At 37.9% G+C, this 19,434-nt stretch overlaps 1 protein-coding gene across 8 annotated transcripts in view; it reads right to left on the reverse strand.

Moving 5' to 3' along the window:
- The window catches only part of LOC113118487 (pleckstrin homology domain-containing family A member 7-like), a 98,272-nt gene that overhangs the window by 74,377 nt on the left and 4,461 nt on the right, over positions 1 to 19,434 (reverse strand). Inside the window, exon 1 of one of the 8 annotated variants that reach the window (XM_026287707.1) lies at positions 208 to 858. The exons of the other annotated variants lie outside the window; for them this stretch is intronic. Within the exon in view, the coding sequence (XP_026143492.1) occupies positions 208 to 281 (74 nt within the window). The 5' untranslated portion in view covers positions 282 to 858. Of the gene's footprint in view, positions 1 to 207; positions 859 to 19,434 lie in introns of those variants that run through there. 8 annotated transcript variants of the gene reach the window in all.

Here is a 19,434-nt window from a genome sequence, read left to right on the forward strand (position 1 = left end):
TCTAGTATTATCCAACGAAACCTGCCAAACGGTTTCAGCATCAACTGTCAGGCAGATCCATCCTGAAATGACCCTTCGGAAGCATTCTGTGGACATTCCCCATTACAAAATGCCAAATCTGTAAACGGTGTTTCCAAAATCCTAGCTTCGCCTACTTTATCGTTAACCTCTATTGTGATCTAAAATAAAACAGGAAGGCCAACCCACCTGTAGGGCACATGGTAAAAGGGGTGAGCGGGATGAGGTTGGTAATGGCTGGAATATCCTGACTGGCTCCACATGTTTGATCCAAACAGCTCCAAGTGTCAAACTTCCAACTGAATGACTGACACTTACTGAAAGTCCACTTCTGCTTCCATTTGAAAAGATTCAGATAGGAAAACACTGCAGGAAAGGCAACGAATCAGTCGAAGTAAAAGGAAAGAGTCCCCAGAAGAGCCCTAACGGAATAGTTCCAGAATCTCAATCTCATCCGTTTCTCGAGAGAGCAGCAGAGATGTTTGAGATCTCCATGGCCGTCAAAATGCAGAACAGGTAAAACCAGCACGTTTCGCCGTTGAAGCGGGCAAAGGCGTAAGCATCGTGATTTTGCTGTCTGTGTGGAGTCTCCTATCTCCGACGCTCCTGTTTCCTCACCGGCTCACACAGTCACCAGCCTGTGCGAACAAACACACACACATGCACACACAAATACACACCAGTCTTCTGCTCTGACGTAGCGCTGCACACACTCACAGGGAGGAGGGAGAGAGGAAGGGAGGGGTGAAGAGAGTGAACCTACTCTGAATCTCTGCCTGCCTCTGTCATAGGCAGGATGTGCAGTGTTGTTGGGAGGAGAGATAGACTGAGCACAGGAAGGGAAATATATCTTATGAATGAGACCAAATATTCAGAGAATGATCTGGAAATGTCATTAGTCAGCGAATAAATAAATTGTAAAGGTGTTCTTGAAGTCTACTTTAGAGCTAAATCCCAGCATTCCAGTCTGAAACTGAAATTGTGGCCTTCACAGTCAGTATGAGGGGCTGTTCACTTTCCGTTTTACTACACTGCTTTTCCTTTTTTTTTTTTTTTTTGTAAATGCAAACAAATATTGAAATTTTTTATCAAAATAACATAAATCCGTCTTCTGACAATGTGACAGACATTATGCAGAATTTCTCCAATCATTTAGTCAGCTTAAACCCCAAACTTTCACACAACTGCCTCCATCCAATCATTAACTGATAAACAGAACCAAGTTTCCCCTACAATCTTTTTTTTTTTTAATCTATTGTTCTCAGATTTATTTCATTTTAAAAATCCTTCACTACCTCCTTTACATCGAGACTTAAAAGGTTTTAATTATAGGAAAAGAAAAGTAACAGTTAATGAAGTGTAAGGGGCACTGTAATCAGTTTCAATCTTTATGAGCTCCAAGCTGGCAGCAGAAAATGTTCTCACTGGCCTTGACTGGAGTTGAATGTGAATTTAAGTGAATTATGTGAAAGCTAAAACTTAAGCGCCACAAAGCAGGGATTAAAATAGGAGAAGATAAGTAATAAATCTGTCTTCACCAAAGATATGCTTTGTTTTTAGTTGGAGTCAGCACAAATAAAGCATTCAAATAACTGCTCCATGTATTCATTCCTGCTTAGGCTATTTTTTTAGTTGTCTTAAAGTCATCATGAAATGAAAATTCACCCTATCCATTCAAATGCATATTATAGATTGTACTGAGAAGGATTCATTCACAATTCCACTTTGTTGATTTTGTTGAATTAAAACGTCATAATTTTTTAGTAAACTCACAAAAAATATGAAAACCCTGTCCCTTAACCTTATGTTGTCTTCCTAGAATACAAATACAAATGTTTTGTAGAATATCTAAAATGATCTTTTTCATAACAATGAAAAACAGACAAGAATTCTGATATGTCAGGTCAAGATGTATTAGGTTTAACAAGATCAATTATGGGACAAAAAAAAGAAGAAAAAAACAGTGTTAAACTTTCTTATTTTTTATAAACAGAACCAGATTTGAGATAGATGGATATTATGAAAGATCGGTTCACTAGATGACTAAATGTTCTTCTTCCAAATAAGTCAATAGATTTTGAAACAACACATAGGTGATGGCAGAATTTTCATAATGAGGTACCCTTTATGGTAACGAGGGTTATTGTTGAAAAAATGTTAAATAGAAATTAAGCAAAACAAAGGTGTATTTGAAATAACCTTCTTTAAAGAGAAGAGATCACCCTCTTCTCCATGCATGTGCAATTACATGGAAATCCCAGCTTGGGGCATTGAAGGGCTGACAGAGCTTTATTTAAATCAGTGAGTAAGAGTTAGAGTAATGAGCTACATTAAATAAGACACAAAGGTTAAGCTGGCTATCCAGTGACTGGCACAATTACATCTCCTCGATCTCTAATGCTGACCAGAGCTGAATATCAGCAAACTACACTGCGGTACAGCAAGTATGCAGTGCCACATGATTCAATATATTATGATGCATCATATAATATCCCAATATAATCATAACTGAACCTGCACCACAGTCACGGTCACAGATTTTCCGTAAAGCTGTGCTCATGTTAATCACAGACGTGACATCACTCTTGTCATGAGATTTGAATGTGTGGTCTGGTCTAAGTTATCTGCAAAAGGGAAGTGTGTGATTATTGACGTACATACATCTTATCGGCAGCACACAGCAGTCTGCAGCTCATAAAGTCATCAAAGTCAAGGGGACATCTTCCCTGATGTGTAAGGATTTGCCCTATAAATCTTCCCACCATCCTCTCTCTCTGTGTGTGTCAACACAGAAACCCAAGCTCACAGAGTTATGACCTTGTGTAGACTATTCTGGTACACTGAACGAGTTCAGACTTGCAGGAGATTATTAAAGGCAAGGCAAGTTGATTTATATAGCACATTTCATACACAAAGGTAATTCAAAGTGCTTTACATAAAAGAAAAGTAAAATAAACATAAAAAAAAATTATCACAACAACAAAAACAAGGAATTTAAAAACTTTTAAAATGATTTAAAAGTTAAAGTGATAGTTCACCCCAAAATGAAAATTCTGTCATTAATGACTCACCCTCATGTCATTCCAAACCCGTAAGACTTTCGTTTGTCTTCATAGCTCCCCCCGTCTTCCACAATTTTATATTAGAGTATTACAGTGCATATGCACGCTTTCCCCTCAGCGTAAATGATTATTACGCAGATTACTGTCATGCGCGTTTCCCCCACAAACGTAAACAATGCTGATCATGTCCAATACATTCTTGGGTACTGTCCAAAATGGCGGAAGACGAAACTTGGGGAGAAGAATGTTTGAGTAAATCATGTTATTGTTGTTTTCTTTGCACAAAAAAAGTTTTTGAAAAGTCAGTGAAGTTGAGCCACTGATCTCACAAAATTGATTTGTTTACTGATGTATTTGCTAAGTTTTTGGACCTGGGAACATTTCAGTTAAATTGCTGTCTATGGAGGGTCAGATAGCTCTCCGATTTCATTAAAAAATATCTTAATTTGTGTTCCAAAGATGAACGAAGGTCTTACGGGTTTGGAACGACATGAGGGTGAGCAATTAATGACATAAATTTCTAGGGCTGGATCAGACTATTCAATTATTCAAATATTTGTTCGGTGGGTTGGCATTCGATTTGAAATTCGAAAGATTCGAATAATCTTTTTTTTTTTTTTTTACACCTGGCATCCCCCACGAAACGATGGTAATACGCACTTTAATATAGCCGCTTTTTTTTACTGTCGGGCCGAATGGTTCAGTTGTATTTCCACGTAAGCCTGGTACGGAGCGGCACGATTATAAACGGTGCTCTGCCCGGAGTGACGTCACCACTCTGTTGCGCGCGCAATTTGATCAAACAGCCTTTGAAGTAAAAAGCTAAGATACATTCAATAAAAAAAAAAAATGTTTGAGACAGTTTGGACTGTGGAGGGAACATTTGCGCTTATTGATATTATACCTGTCATTGCCTTCTATTTATTTTATATTTCACGTCAAGAGTTTTCTTTCTGCTATTGAATGAAGTAAATATCAGATAAAAAAGGAGTCCCAAAAACAGAAATATGTCATCATCCATATTGCTGTTTATTTTACACCTTCATTACCAAGGCTGACCCATTTGTATTGCATCAAAAGAGCTCAGTTATAAGCACCACAGTGGAAAATGAAACCATGCTGACTGGCCCAGATCGGCACGGAATGGAACAGTTAAGCAAAGGGAACCATTCGGCCCAATAGTAGAAAGGGGCTTGTGAATCGCCCCTGAATGAACATCATGAGCATCATGATTCAGTTCCTCTGGAAGAGAAGACAAAAATGCAGAAGACCTCAGCTGTGTGGGAGGACTTTCATTTAAGTGAGTACAAGACAGATTAAAAGACTATTGAAGGCAGTTTGCCAGATGTATAATTTTAAACTGGTAAGTAGTACGTCTATAGTATATTGTTGGTGTAAAAAAATTAGCTGCTTTTATCCGCCATGTTACTCAGTAATTTTTCACATGATAAAAACATGCACTTAATTTGCTTGGAAAATACTTGCGAATGCGGCAGACATAAAGAAAAAAAAAAACACTTACAATAGCCCAGCCTAATAATAATTTGTCTATGGTAAAAGTAATGCTCTTCACAGACCTGTGTGTTTTGTATCACTAGTGCAGTGTCCATTCTCGGAGCATATAAGGCCTGCCTGAGTGAGGTGCGCCGTTTCTGGCTTGAGCTGTTCTGTACTTTATTAAAAGTTTATTCATTCTGAACGTGTCACGTGTCCATATTGCACCAAAATATGACACTGCACTCCCTTAGCTTACACACACAGAGTTTCCTGCCTTTATTACAGAGAAGAACATGTTCAGCTCCTCCCTTCAAAGCTTTGAATATTCTGTGTTTTATTACCATCGAAGCTTCGCACTGAACGCTCTATTCAGATTCTAATGTTTCACTTAAGCGCACGGCTTGAATATGCCCATACAACAGAAGACAACGCAGCGATACTGTTCTTCAAGTTTTTTTATTTAACTGTTTGCTTCGCGATGAGAGGAATAAGACATGATTCACTCCAAAAAGATGTGATGCAGTTGAGGATTTGAGAAATGCATTTCCTCAGAAAAAAAGGCTGAAGCACTTTATTCAGCAGAGATCATAAACATGAGTAAGTCTCTTTTTATTTATTTATATACTTGTACTAGTTTTCAAATAATGTGTAAACATTTTACTAGTTAGACTTTTTCCAAAGACTTTTTCCAAACTATAATTCCTGACTAAATATATAATCAAGTGAAATATTCTGTAGTTTCAACAATATACAATACTATACCATTCAAAAGCTTGATGTAAATAATATAAATGTAACAAATAAATAACTGTAACAAATGCTGTTCTTTCAATTTATCCCCCCTAAATAACTGGAAAAAATATTCTCAGCTCTTTTCAACATGAATAATAATAATAATAATAATAATAATGATAATAGTAATAATAAATGTTTTTTGTAGAAAATAGGATTGTTAAAAGGATTTCTGAAGGATTGTGTGACTTTAATGATGCAAAAAATTCATTTTGAAAGTCAGCTTTGATTGTTCATAATAAACTATTTAACTGCACTCCCAAGTGAATATTAAATTATGTTGTGGGATAATTAAATATATTCTAAATAAGCTACAAACATAAAATAGATATAGATTTATTTTGTCCTCACATTGTTTCTTGTAACTATTAACTCTCAGTGACACACAGCTGACTGAGAGGCTCATTATGCAGGTCTTTGTCTTCTCAGGTGTAAATCACAATAATATTCATGATAGTTGACGCCTACTCGCATATGACTTTTACCAACAAAAAGTGTCTTAGAACATTTAAATCAATATAATGTTTTCTTTAAGTGAGTAAACAAGATGACTTTCACATAATTTTGAAAGAAAAATTCTAGGCTACAAGCTCCAGTTCTCAAAATGTGTTTTATTACCTTATTCAAGTGTTTTAACATTTTTAGTTTTTCACTAACCATGCATAACATTTTTTTTTCTCATAAACACAATCATGTACATACATGCTACTCACATATTATTATAGCCCAGTTTGTGCTGATTACAGAGATATTAGACTTTAGCCATTTAGATGTGTATAAGAAACTGAAAAAAAGCACAAATATCAGGGCATGACAAAACTTCTCCAGGCCCCAAAAATACCTTTAGACTCCAGAGGGTTAACTTCCATTACCTCCTTTAACAAACACTCACTGACCTAGTTAAATAAAAGACTTGACATGCCAATGTAATGGAGGCTCCAGTCAAAACATCAAAGGTTCAATTCTAAGCTAAATTTGGAAGCACTAAGTAAAAGTTTTCACAGACCGGTCAAATCCTTATTTCATAGGCCATGGACTTCACTGAAAAGCTGAAACTGGGATAATATGTGGGGAAGATTTTCTTCCAGTGTGTGAACAAGATAAATTTCTTCAGGTCACACTTTGGAAAGAAAACAGACATCTGATTCCTATTTGATTCCCAAGCACAAGAGAGTAAACAACCTTTTAAAATAATTTATTAGAAGCAGTGCTAAACAATAAGGACTGCTCAATAACCCAGGGCTAGCATGAAATACGCTCTTGACCGAATTGTAGTTGATGTAAACAGATGAGGAAAAAAATCATGGAGATTAAAGGAACACTCCACCGTTTTTTGAAATAGGGCTTATTCACATTATTCCCTATATTTAGATAGGTGGGCAAATGCATTTTTGTGTCAGTGCATGCATTGTTTTAGTTTGACTGGGTCGGCGTTAGCTTAGCTTAGCACAATGAATGGAATCCTTTGTTGCCAGCTAGCATGGCCAGAGTAAAAGTGATCAAAAAATTAAAAAAAAACCCACCTAATTACTTCTTGTGGCCTGCGTATTCACAGCGAGTACAAATAGCGATCCAGATTAACACTAGGCGATTTCCTAGGCAGATATTGACTTGGGACTATATTATGGGGAAGCACAGGCGAAGCACTGCTACTTCGGCGCAGAGAATCACGCAACACATGAAAACATCAACTCTATGTGAATACAGGTATAATATGGGTCGATCTATACATGCGTCATGATTAAAATAATCACTTACTCTGTGGACAGCTGTCCATTTGGTCCATTCGGCGTGGGGCGTTTTTTCCAGTTCACTTTGTAACACCGGAAAAAAAATCGAGTACTGCAGAATGGATCAGCGCCATTGGTCATCAATGGCAAAAACATGTCCCACTCTCTACAGCACAGACACTCTATTTCCGTCGGCATAGATTGCCATATTCCCCCACATTCACACCACCAGTTCATGTTGGCTCTCATCCTCACGTCCTCAGGCTGTTGAGCGATCTCAACTTCCTCCTCCTGTCATTCTATTTCCAAAGCACGCAGCTCGTCTTCTGTAAACTCTGGTTCAAATAGGTATGGTTCTGGTTCTTGACTGTCTGAGAAGTCACCATCTTCGTCTCTCTCAAAATCAGCCATGTTCATCGCCATTCGTGTATTGTAAGGAAAATAGCCAGGCAGCTACTATTCACGCCGGTATGTTGACGGAAGTCGTGGGATTTCATGTGTTGCGTGATATCTCTGCGCCGAAGTAGCAGTGCTTCGCCTAAGCAGCAGTGCTTCGCCTTTGCTTCCCCATAATATAGTCCCAAGTCAATATCTGCCTAGGAAATCGCCTAGTGTTAATCTGGATCGCTATTTGTACTCGCTGTGAATACGCAGGCCACAAGAAGTAATTAGGTGGGGTTTTTTAATTTTTTTGTTCACTTTTACTCAGACCATGCTAGCTGGCAACAAAGGATTCCATTCATTGTGCTAAGCTAAGCTAACGCCGACCCAGTCAAACTAAAACAATGCATGCACTGACACAAAAATGCATTTGCCCACCTATCTAAATATAGGAAATAATGTGAATAAGCCCTATTTCAAAAAACGGTGGAGTGTTCCTTTAAACTTGAACTCTGTGTTGACTCTTGCGTTGAGATGGGAAACTCAAGTTTTTGGTTTCAGAACAGCTGAACCGAGCTGGTTCATTTCACTCGGAGTAGGTTGATTCTGAGTTTCTGAGAACGCATGCACCACGACTATGAAAAGTCATGAACAAAAATTAAGATTCACCTGACAACAGCTCCCACTAAAAAGGTGAACGCATACAAAAAAAGAAAAATCATTTTGAAAAAAAAACAAACATATTTAGCTAATTAACTGCAGGTTAGGTTCGGGGTAAAAATCAATTTAAATTGAATTTATACAGCGAAGACTGCTGAATCACTGAATTTCTGTACCTGAACGCCACTGTTAGACCTGTACCTAAAGATGCTTTCGATTTTATCTTCATTCTGTGGTATTTATTGTATCTATGATATTGCTTGGTCGGTCGTTTGGTCAGGCCCATGAAAATTTTGGCAGGGCAAGAAAAAATGTTCAAAATTCCCAGCATTGAGCCCTAGGAAGTGACTTTAATTTTTGGGCATGATCTATGTGAACAAGCTAAATGGTGTTTTCACATCTTCAATTACATAAACATTGAAAGCCCTCTAATTACCTTTTCATGATTTCAAAGAGCTTTGTCTGTGGTGAAAACTGAATGAACTCAATTTAACAGTTTTGCATACTATAACAATTCACAAAATCTCTTACAACCACCATAAATGGACCTTGACAGTGGTCTGTAAACAAAACCTATGAGAGTTGACAAATACGTAACATTAACATTTATTAGTCAGACCTGAATGTTAATTTTGGTGGTCAAGTGACCCTGACCTTGACATTGTAACTAATATACCTTCATTTTTTTTCGCTGCTGCTGATGATGTTATAAAATCAAGTATTTTGCTGTAGTTTCAATACGTTGCCCTATTATCTGGATCAGTATAACCACGGCAGGATTTAATGATTCAGAAACAACGAAAAAGCCTGGGTGCTATCAAAGAGACTTCAAACAGAAATCATTATGAATAATTCAAAATGCAGAAAGAACAAACCCCATTTTAGGTTCAATATTCTTCCAGTAGTTTGGTCTTCTTACACAACCTCCCTGTACATGTGCAGATAATACATCCCATTACTTTATTAATGTGCAGTATTTCTACGCTTTACACAACACTGCTTTCTCAAATCAAATGTGATCACAATCCAAAAAAAACCTTTAACTAAACATGACAGATTTGATTTCCTCTGGATTCATATGCAGTGTTACATCACTGCAAACACCAAGATCCAGCAGGCCTCATTCTGTTCTTATTAACGACTTAAATTAGTATCTCGGATGGAAATAAGGCCTTGAAGATAAACAGTAAACAAAAAAGCCAGAGCATTAAAGCTGCATAGCATTATGGGCCCTATCTTGCACCCAGCGCAATTGACTTTGTACACCAACGCATGTGTCATTCCTATTTTGCACCCGCGCAAAGCGCGCTTTTCCCTCCACAGAAGCACGTCGCTAAACTAGTGAATGAACTTGCGCTACCTGGGCGGTTCAGCGCAAAAAAGGAGGCGTGTTCCGGCGCAAACAATCCCTGGTGCTATTTTGCTGTTCCATTAAACAATTGCGCCACTGACCAGAAAAAACCTAGTCTAAAGTCAGTGGCGCGTTGCGCGTTGTTCATTATGCTATTTTAAGGGCGCATGCTTGACCATAATGTATAGCGTGCACAACGCGCATACACTTTGCTCATGTAATCTACACAGATGCAACAGTTATTTTTGCAAATCATAAATTGTTACACTAAAAAATATTAACACATGAGATGACGGAAATCATTGTGGTGTGACACGAAGATGTGAAAAAATAGGCATAAATCTAGCTTACAAATTATTCAGGCTAATTATTCTCCCATCCCCATACAACACAACTTCTCTGTCTTTCACTGCTCTTACAAGAACATCAGTCTCCTCGGCTGTGAACCGCTCCTGGCGTGCGCCTGGTAAATACGCCATAATAATAGCAATCCATAATGGAACTTGCGCGCCTGCTTTTAAAGGGAATGTTGGATGACGCTCTGATTGGTTTATTTCACTTTACGCCCAAACCACACCTATGAATAATGAAGCTACTTCAGACCAACCCATTTTAGATTTGCGCCGGGCGCAAGAGCCATTTATCCCGCCGGGAAAATAGCAACAGCGCCGAGACCCGCCCACAAACTTACTTGCACTTCGCGCTTTGACACTTGCGTTTCAGATCGTTAAAATAGGGCCCTATATCTTTAAGAGATCTTATAGAGATTTGCAAATAGGACAACAAAATTAGTAAGATCTTTGGCCTCATATTACTTGACATTCTAGAAATTATGTGCTGATTTTTCTACTTTTGACAGAGGCTGCATATCTTCCACAACATTCAAAGCCAAGAGCCTCTTCACTTCTCAGGGTTCAAGCAGCTTGGCAGACCAAGAAAAACTTAATTTTTTTGTTTCCTTGTCTTGCTTGCGCTCTCGTCCACCGCATTCTTTCTGCAGCTCCCTCTTAGTGTTAGCATGACACCAGTCCGGAGGTTTCTTCAAGTTACTCATGCTACTTTTATATGTAGAGAGTTTTCTCTGTATATTGAGCGTATGTCCATCTCGTAAAAAGTAGAATCTGTCTCTGCAGTCATCTTGACCATTGAAATCCAGCAACTGGAAACAGACATACTATTTTATCCGCAGTTTTTTTTCTCTGGTGCTGGAATGTCTCGCAGTGTTTTAAATTCTTCAAGGGGTCATATGATGTGCTAAAATTACCTTATGTTGTATATTTGATGTGATGCAATATGCTTATGCGGTTTATTTTCCACATAATGTACATTTATTGTTGTTCCTCTATGCCCCGCCTTTCTAAAACACGTTGAATTTTACAAAGCTCATAATTCTGAAAAGCGAGGTGTGCTCTGATTGGCCAGCTATCCAGTGCGTTGTGATTGGCCAGATACCTCAAGCATGTGAGGGAAATGCTTTGCCCCTCATCATAGTGTGATGCCGTCTCTCAGCATGATGAGACAAAACCAATAAAACCCATTACAAAGGAGGCATTTGTTGCATCCAGTGGGGACATGATTACTGATTATAATGACTTATACTGTCTTTTTAAGCATTGCGCTGTGTTTTGTGCTGCATAAACATAAAACCATGTCTGATTTTTTGATCTGAAAAATGACAACAAAAACAAGCGCTACTCTACACTGCTCAAAACTTGCATTTGAATCATCAGTGGCAAATTCTCTAAATATAAAAAACTTACTTCCAGGCTGTGAGTCAGAAGCACCAGACTGTCCTTGCAAAGTTGGTACTTCCCCACTTTGTAGAAACAGCCTTTGAGCACAGACCCATTGTAAACTACTCTGCAGGGTCAGATTATGCAAATCTTCCCACACCGTGAGGTAGAGATGTGGGGGCATGTTTGAATGAGCTGTTTTGGGGGTGTGGAGAAGTTTTAACTTTTTATAAAGAATATCTCTTTGGATTTGAGACTTTAGTCTTTGTAACTTTACAGATCTTCTTTATGCACAAAGAGCTTGTAACACTTCAAAGAGAAAGGAAAAATTTTGACCCCATATGACCCCTTTAAAAAAATAAATAAATAAAAATAACACCCCACAATTTCAGATTGAAATGCCTTTTTGTAACATGCATTATTGAGACTGTAACATGTAAATTATTACCAAAAAGTTAATAGCAATGCATTATATTATTATGTTACAGCAACAAGTAATGTATTACTGTAACTGTGTTACTTTTGTGATGTGTTACTTCCAACACTGCCTGTCACATATGGATTTGTTTGCAGTTTGCAAATTCAAACTTGTTCAAAATTCTGTTTTTATGTGTTATTAATGTAAGCACAAGCAGTTTGTCTTAAGTGAATACAAACAGGTGGGATATTTTTTTTTATGTTTGCTTGAATTCTCGTTAGATACAAAAAAACTTTTTGTGTGTACTTAATGTTTTTATTATTTTAGATATTTTTTTATTATATTATTTTAGATATTTCCTTTACGTGAATGATTATAATATAAATTGCATTTTTCTTTTTTTAATTCTTAATGATTCTTTAGTTATTGACATCTTTTTACATTTTTTTTAAAAATGATGTATAATTTACTGTACTACTACTACAACTACTGTAATTTTGGAACTGTAAGAATCATTTTATAATCTAATGCATGCTGATTTTTCTCAAATAACATTGCATTTAGGCTAACAATGGTATTCAGTTGTAATATCCAAACAAAACAAGACATCTACCTGTGTCCAGTCAGCTCTCTTAATAACATTTATTGGACATTGTCCAATCCTGTTTTGCCTCCTTTAAACAGAATCAGCAGGCTCCAGCAAACTTCTCTAGCACAAAGAAGTGGACACTTTAAAAAAATTTGTACACAGAATGCAATACTATAGGTTTAAATGATAAACATGAGTGCCAAGCTGCATCTCATCTCCTAAAAGGATCAGAACAGTGTTGCAAACAAGTACCTGTCTATCCCCAAGATGACCCTATCCGTCTTCGGCCATGCAAACTTCTGTCTGACCAGCACTGTCTCATGACCAGAGTCCCCTTCACAACCACAGCAGTTCCCCATTCTCGACCCTGTCTCTATCCACGTTATCTCCAGTCGATGCCTGTCTAAGTGTGCCAGGACAGGACACACGATCTGATGCTGCACTAAGATGCCAGTGCTAATGTTTGCAGTGAGGACACTGAGGGTTCAGGAAGCCAACGCCTCCTGTTTTCACAAAGCATGCCTTTAACTATAGCCTCACCTGCCTCTCAATTTCTCCTTTGTCCCGCCACCTCCGGCTAGTGCTCTGTCCTGCAGAACCCACACCACAGCCCACAGCCACTGATAGCCATCACAAGCAAATATGACAGAGAACACAGTTCCATATGAATGATGCATGCTGTGAGACAAAGACAAACATCGAAACTCGAGTGCCTAACAAGTTATTTATATCACATTTACTTTGACCTTGAAAAGAGATCAAAAGGAATTGTTTGATTTAGATTTTTTCTCTCACTGGCTTTCATAATGCACTGCCAAAAGAGAGCATTTTTCAATTCGGAAGTCACCATCTGTGGTCTAGAAGATAGAGACTCTAAGTAAAAGAGAGCAGGATCCTGTGGTGCGGTTTGTGAACCTGATAATCCAGAGAAGGTGACCTGCTAGATGGAGGTGGAGTGCCCTCTACCAGCATCAGATATGGGACAAGGTTGAAAAGATGAAAAAAAAATCTTCCAATCAGACCCTCTCTCTTTCTTTTTGTTGGCCACTTTAATGGACCTGGTTTGCACAGCTATGATAGCAGCAAAGAAATTACAATGCAATCTGACATCGCAATAAGGGGCAATTCTGACAGTATCTTCAAATCACAAACAAGCTCACGATACATATTTAGCAGAGTAGAATTATTTCTCTGCTTGAAAAAAAAAAAACAGATTTCTCTGCAATACTATCTTTTTGTGGCATGGAAGTTTATTTTTGGGGGGATGTCTAGCATTGTTATCTGCAGTCTAAGGTTTTTATAAAGGTAACACATTAGTATTGACAAATTCTCACTATTAACTAGTTGCTAATTGCATGCATACTAGCATAACAGTTTATCGATTTTCCAACTCATTTAAAAGGTCACATACTTGATCTTATTTTTTGCACTGGAATAACACCTTTTAATTGTAGTTCACGTGACCTGTCCATATCTGATCATAAAGCTGTGTCTTTCAGTGCCGAATTAACTGTATCCAAAATTGCTCAAAGTTATTACTGTCACATTCCGCAATATTAAGAATATTGATTTGTCTGTTTTTTCCAAACGAAGTTGATAACTTGTTGAATACTGATGGATAACTTAGCCTGGATGAGTTTACTTCTAACTACAACAATGCAGTTGCAGAATGTTTTAGATTTGTTGCACCTGTTAGAACTTGGACTGTCTCATTTGCTAATACTGCTCCATGAGTTACGCCAGTTAAAAGCAAAGGGGCATCAACTTGAGCGTTTTTTTATGTGAGATCGGGTTTAATTGTACACAAGGAAATGTATGATCACCATATTAGAGACTAAAAAGAAGCCCTTTCTACAACTAAAACAAATTACTATGCCAATTTGATAAACTCTGGTGGTGGGAATACAAAAATACTTTTCTCTGCAATGAATAATATTTTGAGACCACAAGATGTTTTTTCATTACATTCACATTCTAATAGTATATGTGATACTTTTATGACTTATTTAAGTGATAAAATTGAAACTATTCCTAAAAATTCAACTCAACAATAATGGGGCACGTGGTTCATTCTTCTCTTTTCAGGATGTTTCCACTTTTAAACTGCTTTTTCTAGTTTTTATTTGCCTATGGCTAATGAAATAGTGGAATGTGTCCAAAAATCTGAATCTACTACATGTCAGTTAGACCCTATATTTAGGAAACCTGGTGCAGATCATAATGAACCAGAAAACATTTGACCCATTTCTAATTTAGCTTTTCTTTCTAAATTACTAGGAAAAAATTGTTGCTCAGCAGGTACATGCACAGTTAATGGAGAATAACTTGTTTGAGCAATTTTAGTCTGCCTATCGTTCATATTACAGTGCCAGCATTTATTAAAGTCACAAATGATTTGTTAATGGCTGCAGATTCTTTTATCAATATTCATTCTTCTCTATTCAACTGCAGGTTTTGACACTATCTCACATACTATTTTGTTGAGAGGTTGATTTCTATTGGAATCACTTGTATCCCCCTTGAGTGGTTTAACTCCTATTTATCTTGTCGGACTCATTTTATTCAGATTAAAAAAAATAATAATAATTCAATCGCTGATATCTCAGATAACCAGTGGTGTGCCTCAAGGCCCAGATTTGGGCCCTCTTCTGTTCATTATTTATTTATTGCCTCTAGGACAGATTTTCTGTAAATGTATTGTAAACTTTCACTGTTACGCAGATGACACACAGCTATATATGTGTTCGAAGCCTAATTCAGTATTAACATCTTCGTCCCTGTTGCTTTCTCTTTCTGAGTTTAAGTCATGGTTTATATGGAATTTTCTCAAAGTTAACGATGAGAAGACTGAAATCTTATTAGTAGGTACTAAATAAAATCTGCAGAACTGTGGAAGTTTTACACTTACTATCTACAATTCTGTTATTTCTCCTTCTTCTCGGGTTAAGAGTCTGGGTTAGTGGTGGGCGGTATCACCAAAAATTACGATCACAGTATTTTTCTAAATCATACCAGTTTCACAATATATGACAGTATTTTTTTCATGCATGACCGGGTGTAAACCACATTTTCTACTGATTAAGAGAGGAAAAAGGCTACTGCAGTAGATTGACTTAGAATGCCCTATTTTATACTGTCATGATGAGGGAATATTGCAGAAATATATTAAATAAACAGTGATGAAACAGGGCCCATTAATACATGTTAACCAGGAATCACTTTCATTTATAATCATGAAATCGTCTGATAAAATCAACATGCATGTACAGTAGATGCATGATGAGTGGCTATGCAGTGGTTTTGGCCATGTTACTTTTCTGTCTCATACAGTGCACTTCATGCGTCTGAGTAACAAAACAAAAACAACAAAAAAAACAAAAAGTGCATGTGGCGAGTGGGGCGGGGCCGAGAGGCGTGGGAACAAGGAGTGAGGCCAGGTGTAGTGATTGGAGATGAGCTACACCTGAGCCCCACCGCCAGTATCGAGTCCCACGTAGGAGATGGAAGGATATAAAACTGGAGTGACGACCGTGAAGGACGAGAGAGGACCAGGCCTGGGACATTATTTTATGTTTGCTTTTTATTTATGCGCACCAGTCGTCCGTGAGGGGCTGGTGCGCCGTTTTGTTTATCTTTTGAATTATTAAAATTATGTTTTGATTGTGCGCCGGTTCCCGCCTCCTTCTTCCCAATGAGTATGGATTTGTTTATCGTTACAGTGGTGCCGAAGCCCGGGAGAAGGAGGGACGCGCTGCTGAAGATCCCTCGCCGCTGTGGTGAATCCGCGGTGCCCTCGAGCTGGCGAGGTATGTGCCGCCATGGACGCTCGAGGCGGTGGGCTGGAGCGAGTTGCCGGGGACGGGCGAGCTCGCTGCCGACCGCCCACGACAAGGAGGGGCGGCTGCCGTCCGTGAGGGAGCGGAGGAGTCGGCGCCGTTCGCCAGGGGGCCGGAGCCTGCCGCCTCCGTGACGGAATCCGGAGGGGCAGGGAACGGGGGACTCCTGCCGCTGCCCAAAATCGGAGGAGTAGAGCGCAGTCTCGGGAGTACCCCCCGGCCTGCGAGGGGCGATGGGGGTATGTGGCGAGTGGGGCGGGGCCGAGAGGCGTGGGAACGAGGAGTGAGGCCAGGTGTAGTGATTGGAGATGAGCTACACCTGAGCCCCACCGCTAGTATCGAGTCCCACGTAGGAGATGGAAGGATATAAAACTGGAGTGACGACCGTGAAGGACGAGAGAGGACCAGGCCTGGGATATTATTTTATGTGTTTGCTTTTTATTTGTGCGCGTCAGTCGCCGTGAGGGGCTGACGCGCTGTTTTGTTTACTTTGAATATTAAAATTATGTTTTGATTGTGCGCCGGTTCCCGCCTCCTTCTTCCCGATCAATATGGAGATTTGAATATCGTTACAGTGCATAATATTAACAGACGAACTATGCTCATATTTATAATTCCAAACATTCAATAAGCAACAGGTGCTTGGAAACACAGTTTTTTTACTTATTTATTAGTATATATATTATATGAGAAAAAGCTGCTAAAAGCACCTGAGGGTTGCTAAATCTAGTGCTGAAGTCGCGCTCGTGTATGTGAGGTGCGGGAGCTGATAGCAGCAGGCGGTGGATATTGTGGACGAGTTCTTCTGTCATCACGTTCTACTAGTTCTACAGCTTCAGTTTCTGAACTTTCACGCTTAACACAAACAGCCGTGTCCTTGACACAGTGCAACAGTGAAAAGAGACGCCTCTCAGACGTTCCGAACATTATTAAAATGACACCGGTATTGTGGTATTTCAAAAAAATAAAAACACCGGTATTCCATATGAACCGGTATACCGCCCATGCAGCTGTCTGGGTGTCATCCTTGATGAGGCACATGTAAATAACATTATCGGTCAGCATATTACGGTTTGCAAAATCTAAATCATTTCCTATACCATCTCTTTCTGCTAATGATACTGCTGTTCTTGTGTATGCATTAGTTACGTCTCGAATTGATTACCTCAATAATCTTCTCAGTAGTGTTTCACAGAAACTTGTTCATAAACTTCAGATGGTTCAGAATTCTGCGGCTTGGATCATTAGACAAACACATTGAACGTTGAATGAGCATATTACTCCAGTTTTAAGGCACCTTCATTGGCTTCAAATTACATATGGAATAAAATGTACGATTTTACTTTTCACTTATAAGGCTCTTCACAGTCTAATACCTTTATATCTGAGTGCACTTCTTCATGTGTATTCACCTACCCGATCTCTCAGGTAGAGAGGGTACCATCTGTGCGTTTGACTACCATGGGAAGTAGAGCCTTCAGTCTAGCTCAGGACAAACGTAATAGTTTTAGTCTCTAAATTTTTTAATTACGTCTCAGAACTCATTTTATTTCGATTAGCCTATCCTGAGTGATTTGGTTATGTTATTCGGTATTGCTTTTTCTCTGTATTATTGTTTATTGTGATGTATTGTTTTTTTCTTTCTGTTTTAATTATATATTTTTTTTAATTGAAAGGTGTCCTTGAGTTTCTTGAAAAGCGCTCATAAATAAAATTTATTAGTAGTAGTAGTAGTAGTATGTACAAAGCACATATTCCGCATGACTATATTCTACATCCCTAATCCTACCCATTACCTAAACTAAACAACTACATTACAAACTATTAATAAGTAGCAAAGGGTTTATTGAGGGAAATCTCATAGTTAATTGTTTGTTAATAGCAAGAACTAAACCTTAAAATAAAGTGTGATCCTAATAAATTTGAACCAATATCTACTTTTCAAATATGTAATAAATATAAACAATTGCGTTATAGTCATAAATTAATGCATGAACATCATCAATATGTAATCAAGTATGTTTGAGAACTGTTTATTTTAACCCAGATTTCCACTTTTCCCCTGCAGTCTAAAGTTCAGATGCCTTATGAATATAAATGGTAAAGTTACATTTTCAACAGCAATACAGGATCCTTCAGAAGTGCTTCCAATAAGAAACATGTCTTCTTATTAGCAGTGTTGAGAATGGTGTGCTTCTTAATATTTTACTAAAAAAAACGTGACACGTTTTTAAGGATTCTTCCAAAAAAAAAAAAAAAAGTTCAACAGAACAGATTTTATTTGAAATTTAAATCTTGGTTCCACTTGGTTCCACAATGCACTTATTGTGTACATTTATTATTTTACATTGTACTTATATTTTTTTTAAAAATATCTGCATGTAATTACATCTGTAATTAATTTCTGTAATGACATTTAGAATTACAATGCTGATCCATCCCAAACACCTTAAAATCACCCTTAAACTTACCCATACCACCAAACCTGTCCCTAACCTTACCCGTATCCAACCTCAATAGCAGCAAAAAGTGTTTTGTAATACAATATGGACACAGTAAGTACATTGAACATAGTTTTGATGACATAGTAGTTAAAGCCACCTAATATAAGTTAAGTTACCAAAATATTTAGTAAAAATGACTTTAATGTCACTGTTGATAAATGTAATGTGTTCTTGCTTAATAAAAGTATTCACTTCTTTAAAGAATGTAAATGATAGTATAGATAGTCTGGGGATCAGAAAGCCTATATTTTGTTTGCACACGGAGAAAACGTATATTTACCAAAGAACATGTATTGTCTTGTATTCATCCTCAGTATTTCTGTCTGTATGGCCTCAGTGATCTAGCACAGCAAGAGCTGCAATTTGACAACTGTTTGCTTTGCGAAAGACTTTGTGGAAATAAACTGAATACATAAATAAATTAAAATATAATTAATAACTAAACTATCTGAAATGTCTAATCGTCTGAGTACAGTATGTTGAATAATGAACATGTTCCTGATACTTATATCTCAATATCCATCATTTCGCTGCTTGCAATCTAAAAATTCTCTTCATTGAGGTCACACAACTTGTCAAACAAGTATTTAAAAAAAAAAAAAAAAAACACCCACGCAGACATAACTCGAACTCAGAATAATAAAAACCAACCGTAACTCTCACACTCCCTAGGTGCTGGAGATGTAAGTCAAGTGTAACAGTAAAGACTGGATCTGAGAATCAAGTTACAAAGACACTGTGCTCGGTGGATTTCTCCCACTCTCACAGCCTGGAGGCACATTAATATGCAATAGCTCAGGAAAGCTCACTCATCTTTTTCATAAAGAGATTCATTAATATGATCCACACTGAGCCGCTTGGCT

The sequence above is a fragment of the Carassius auratus genome, chromosome 18 (genome assembly GCF_003368295.1).
Source record: "Carassius auratus strain Wakin chromosome 18, ASM336829v1, whole genome shotgun sequence".
Lineage (NCBI taxonomy): Eukaryota > Metazoa > Chordata > Actinopteri > Cypriniformes > Cyprinidae > Carassius > Carassius auratus.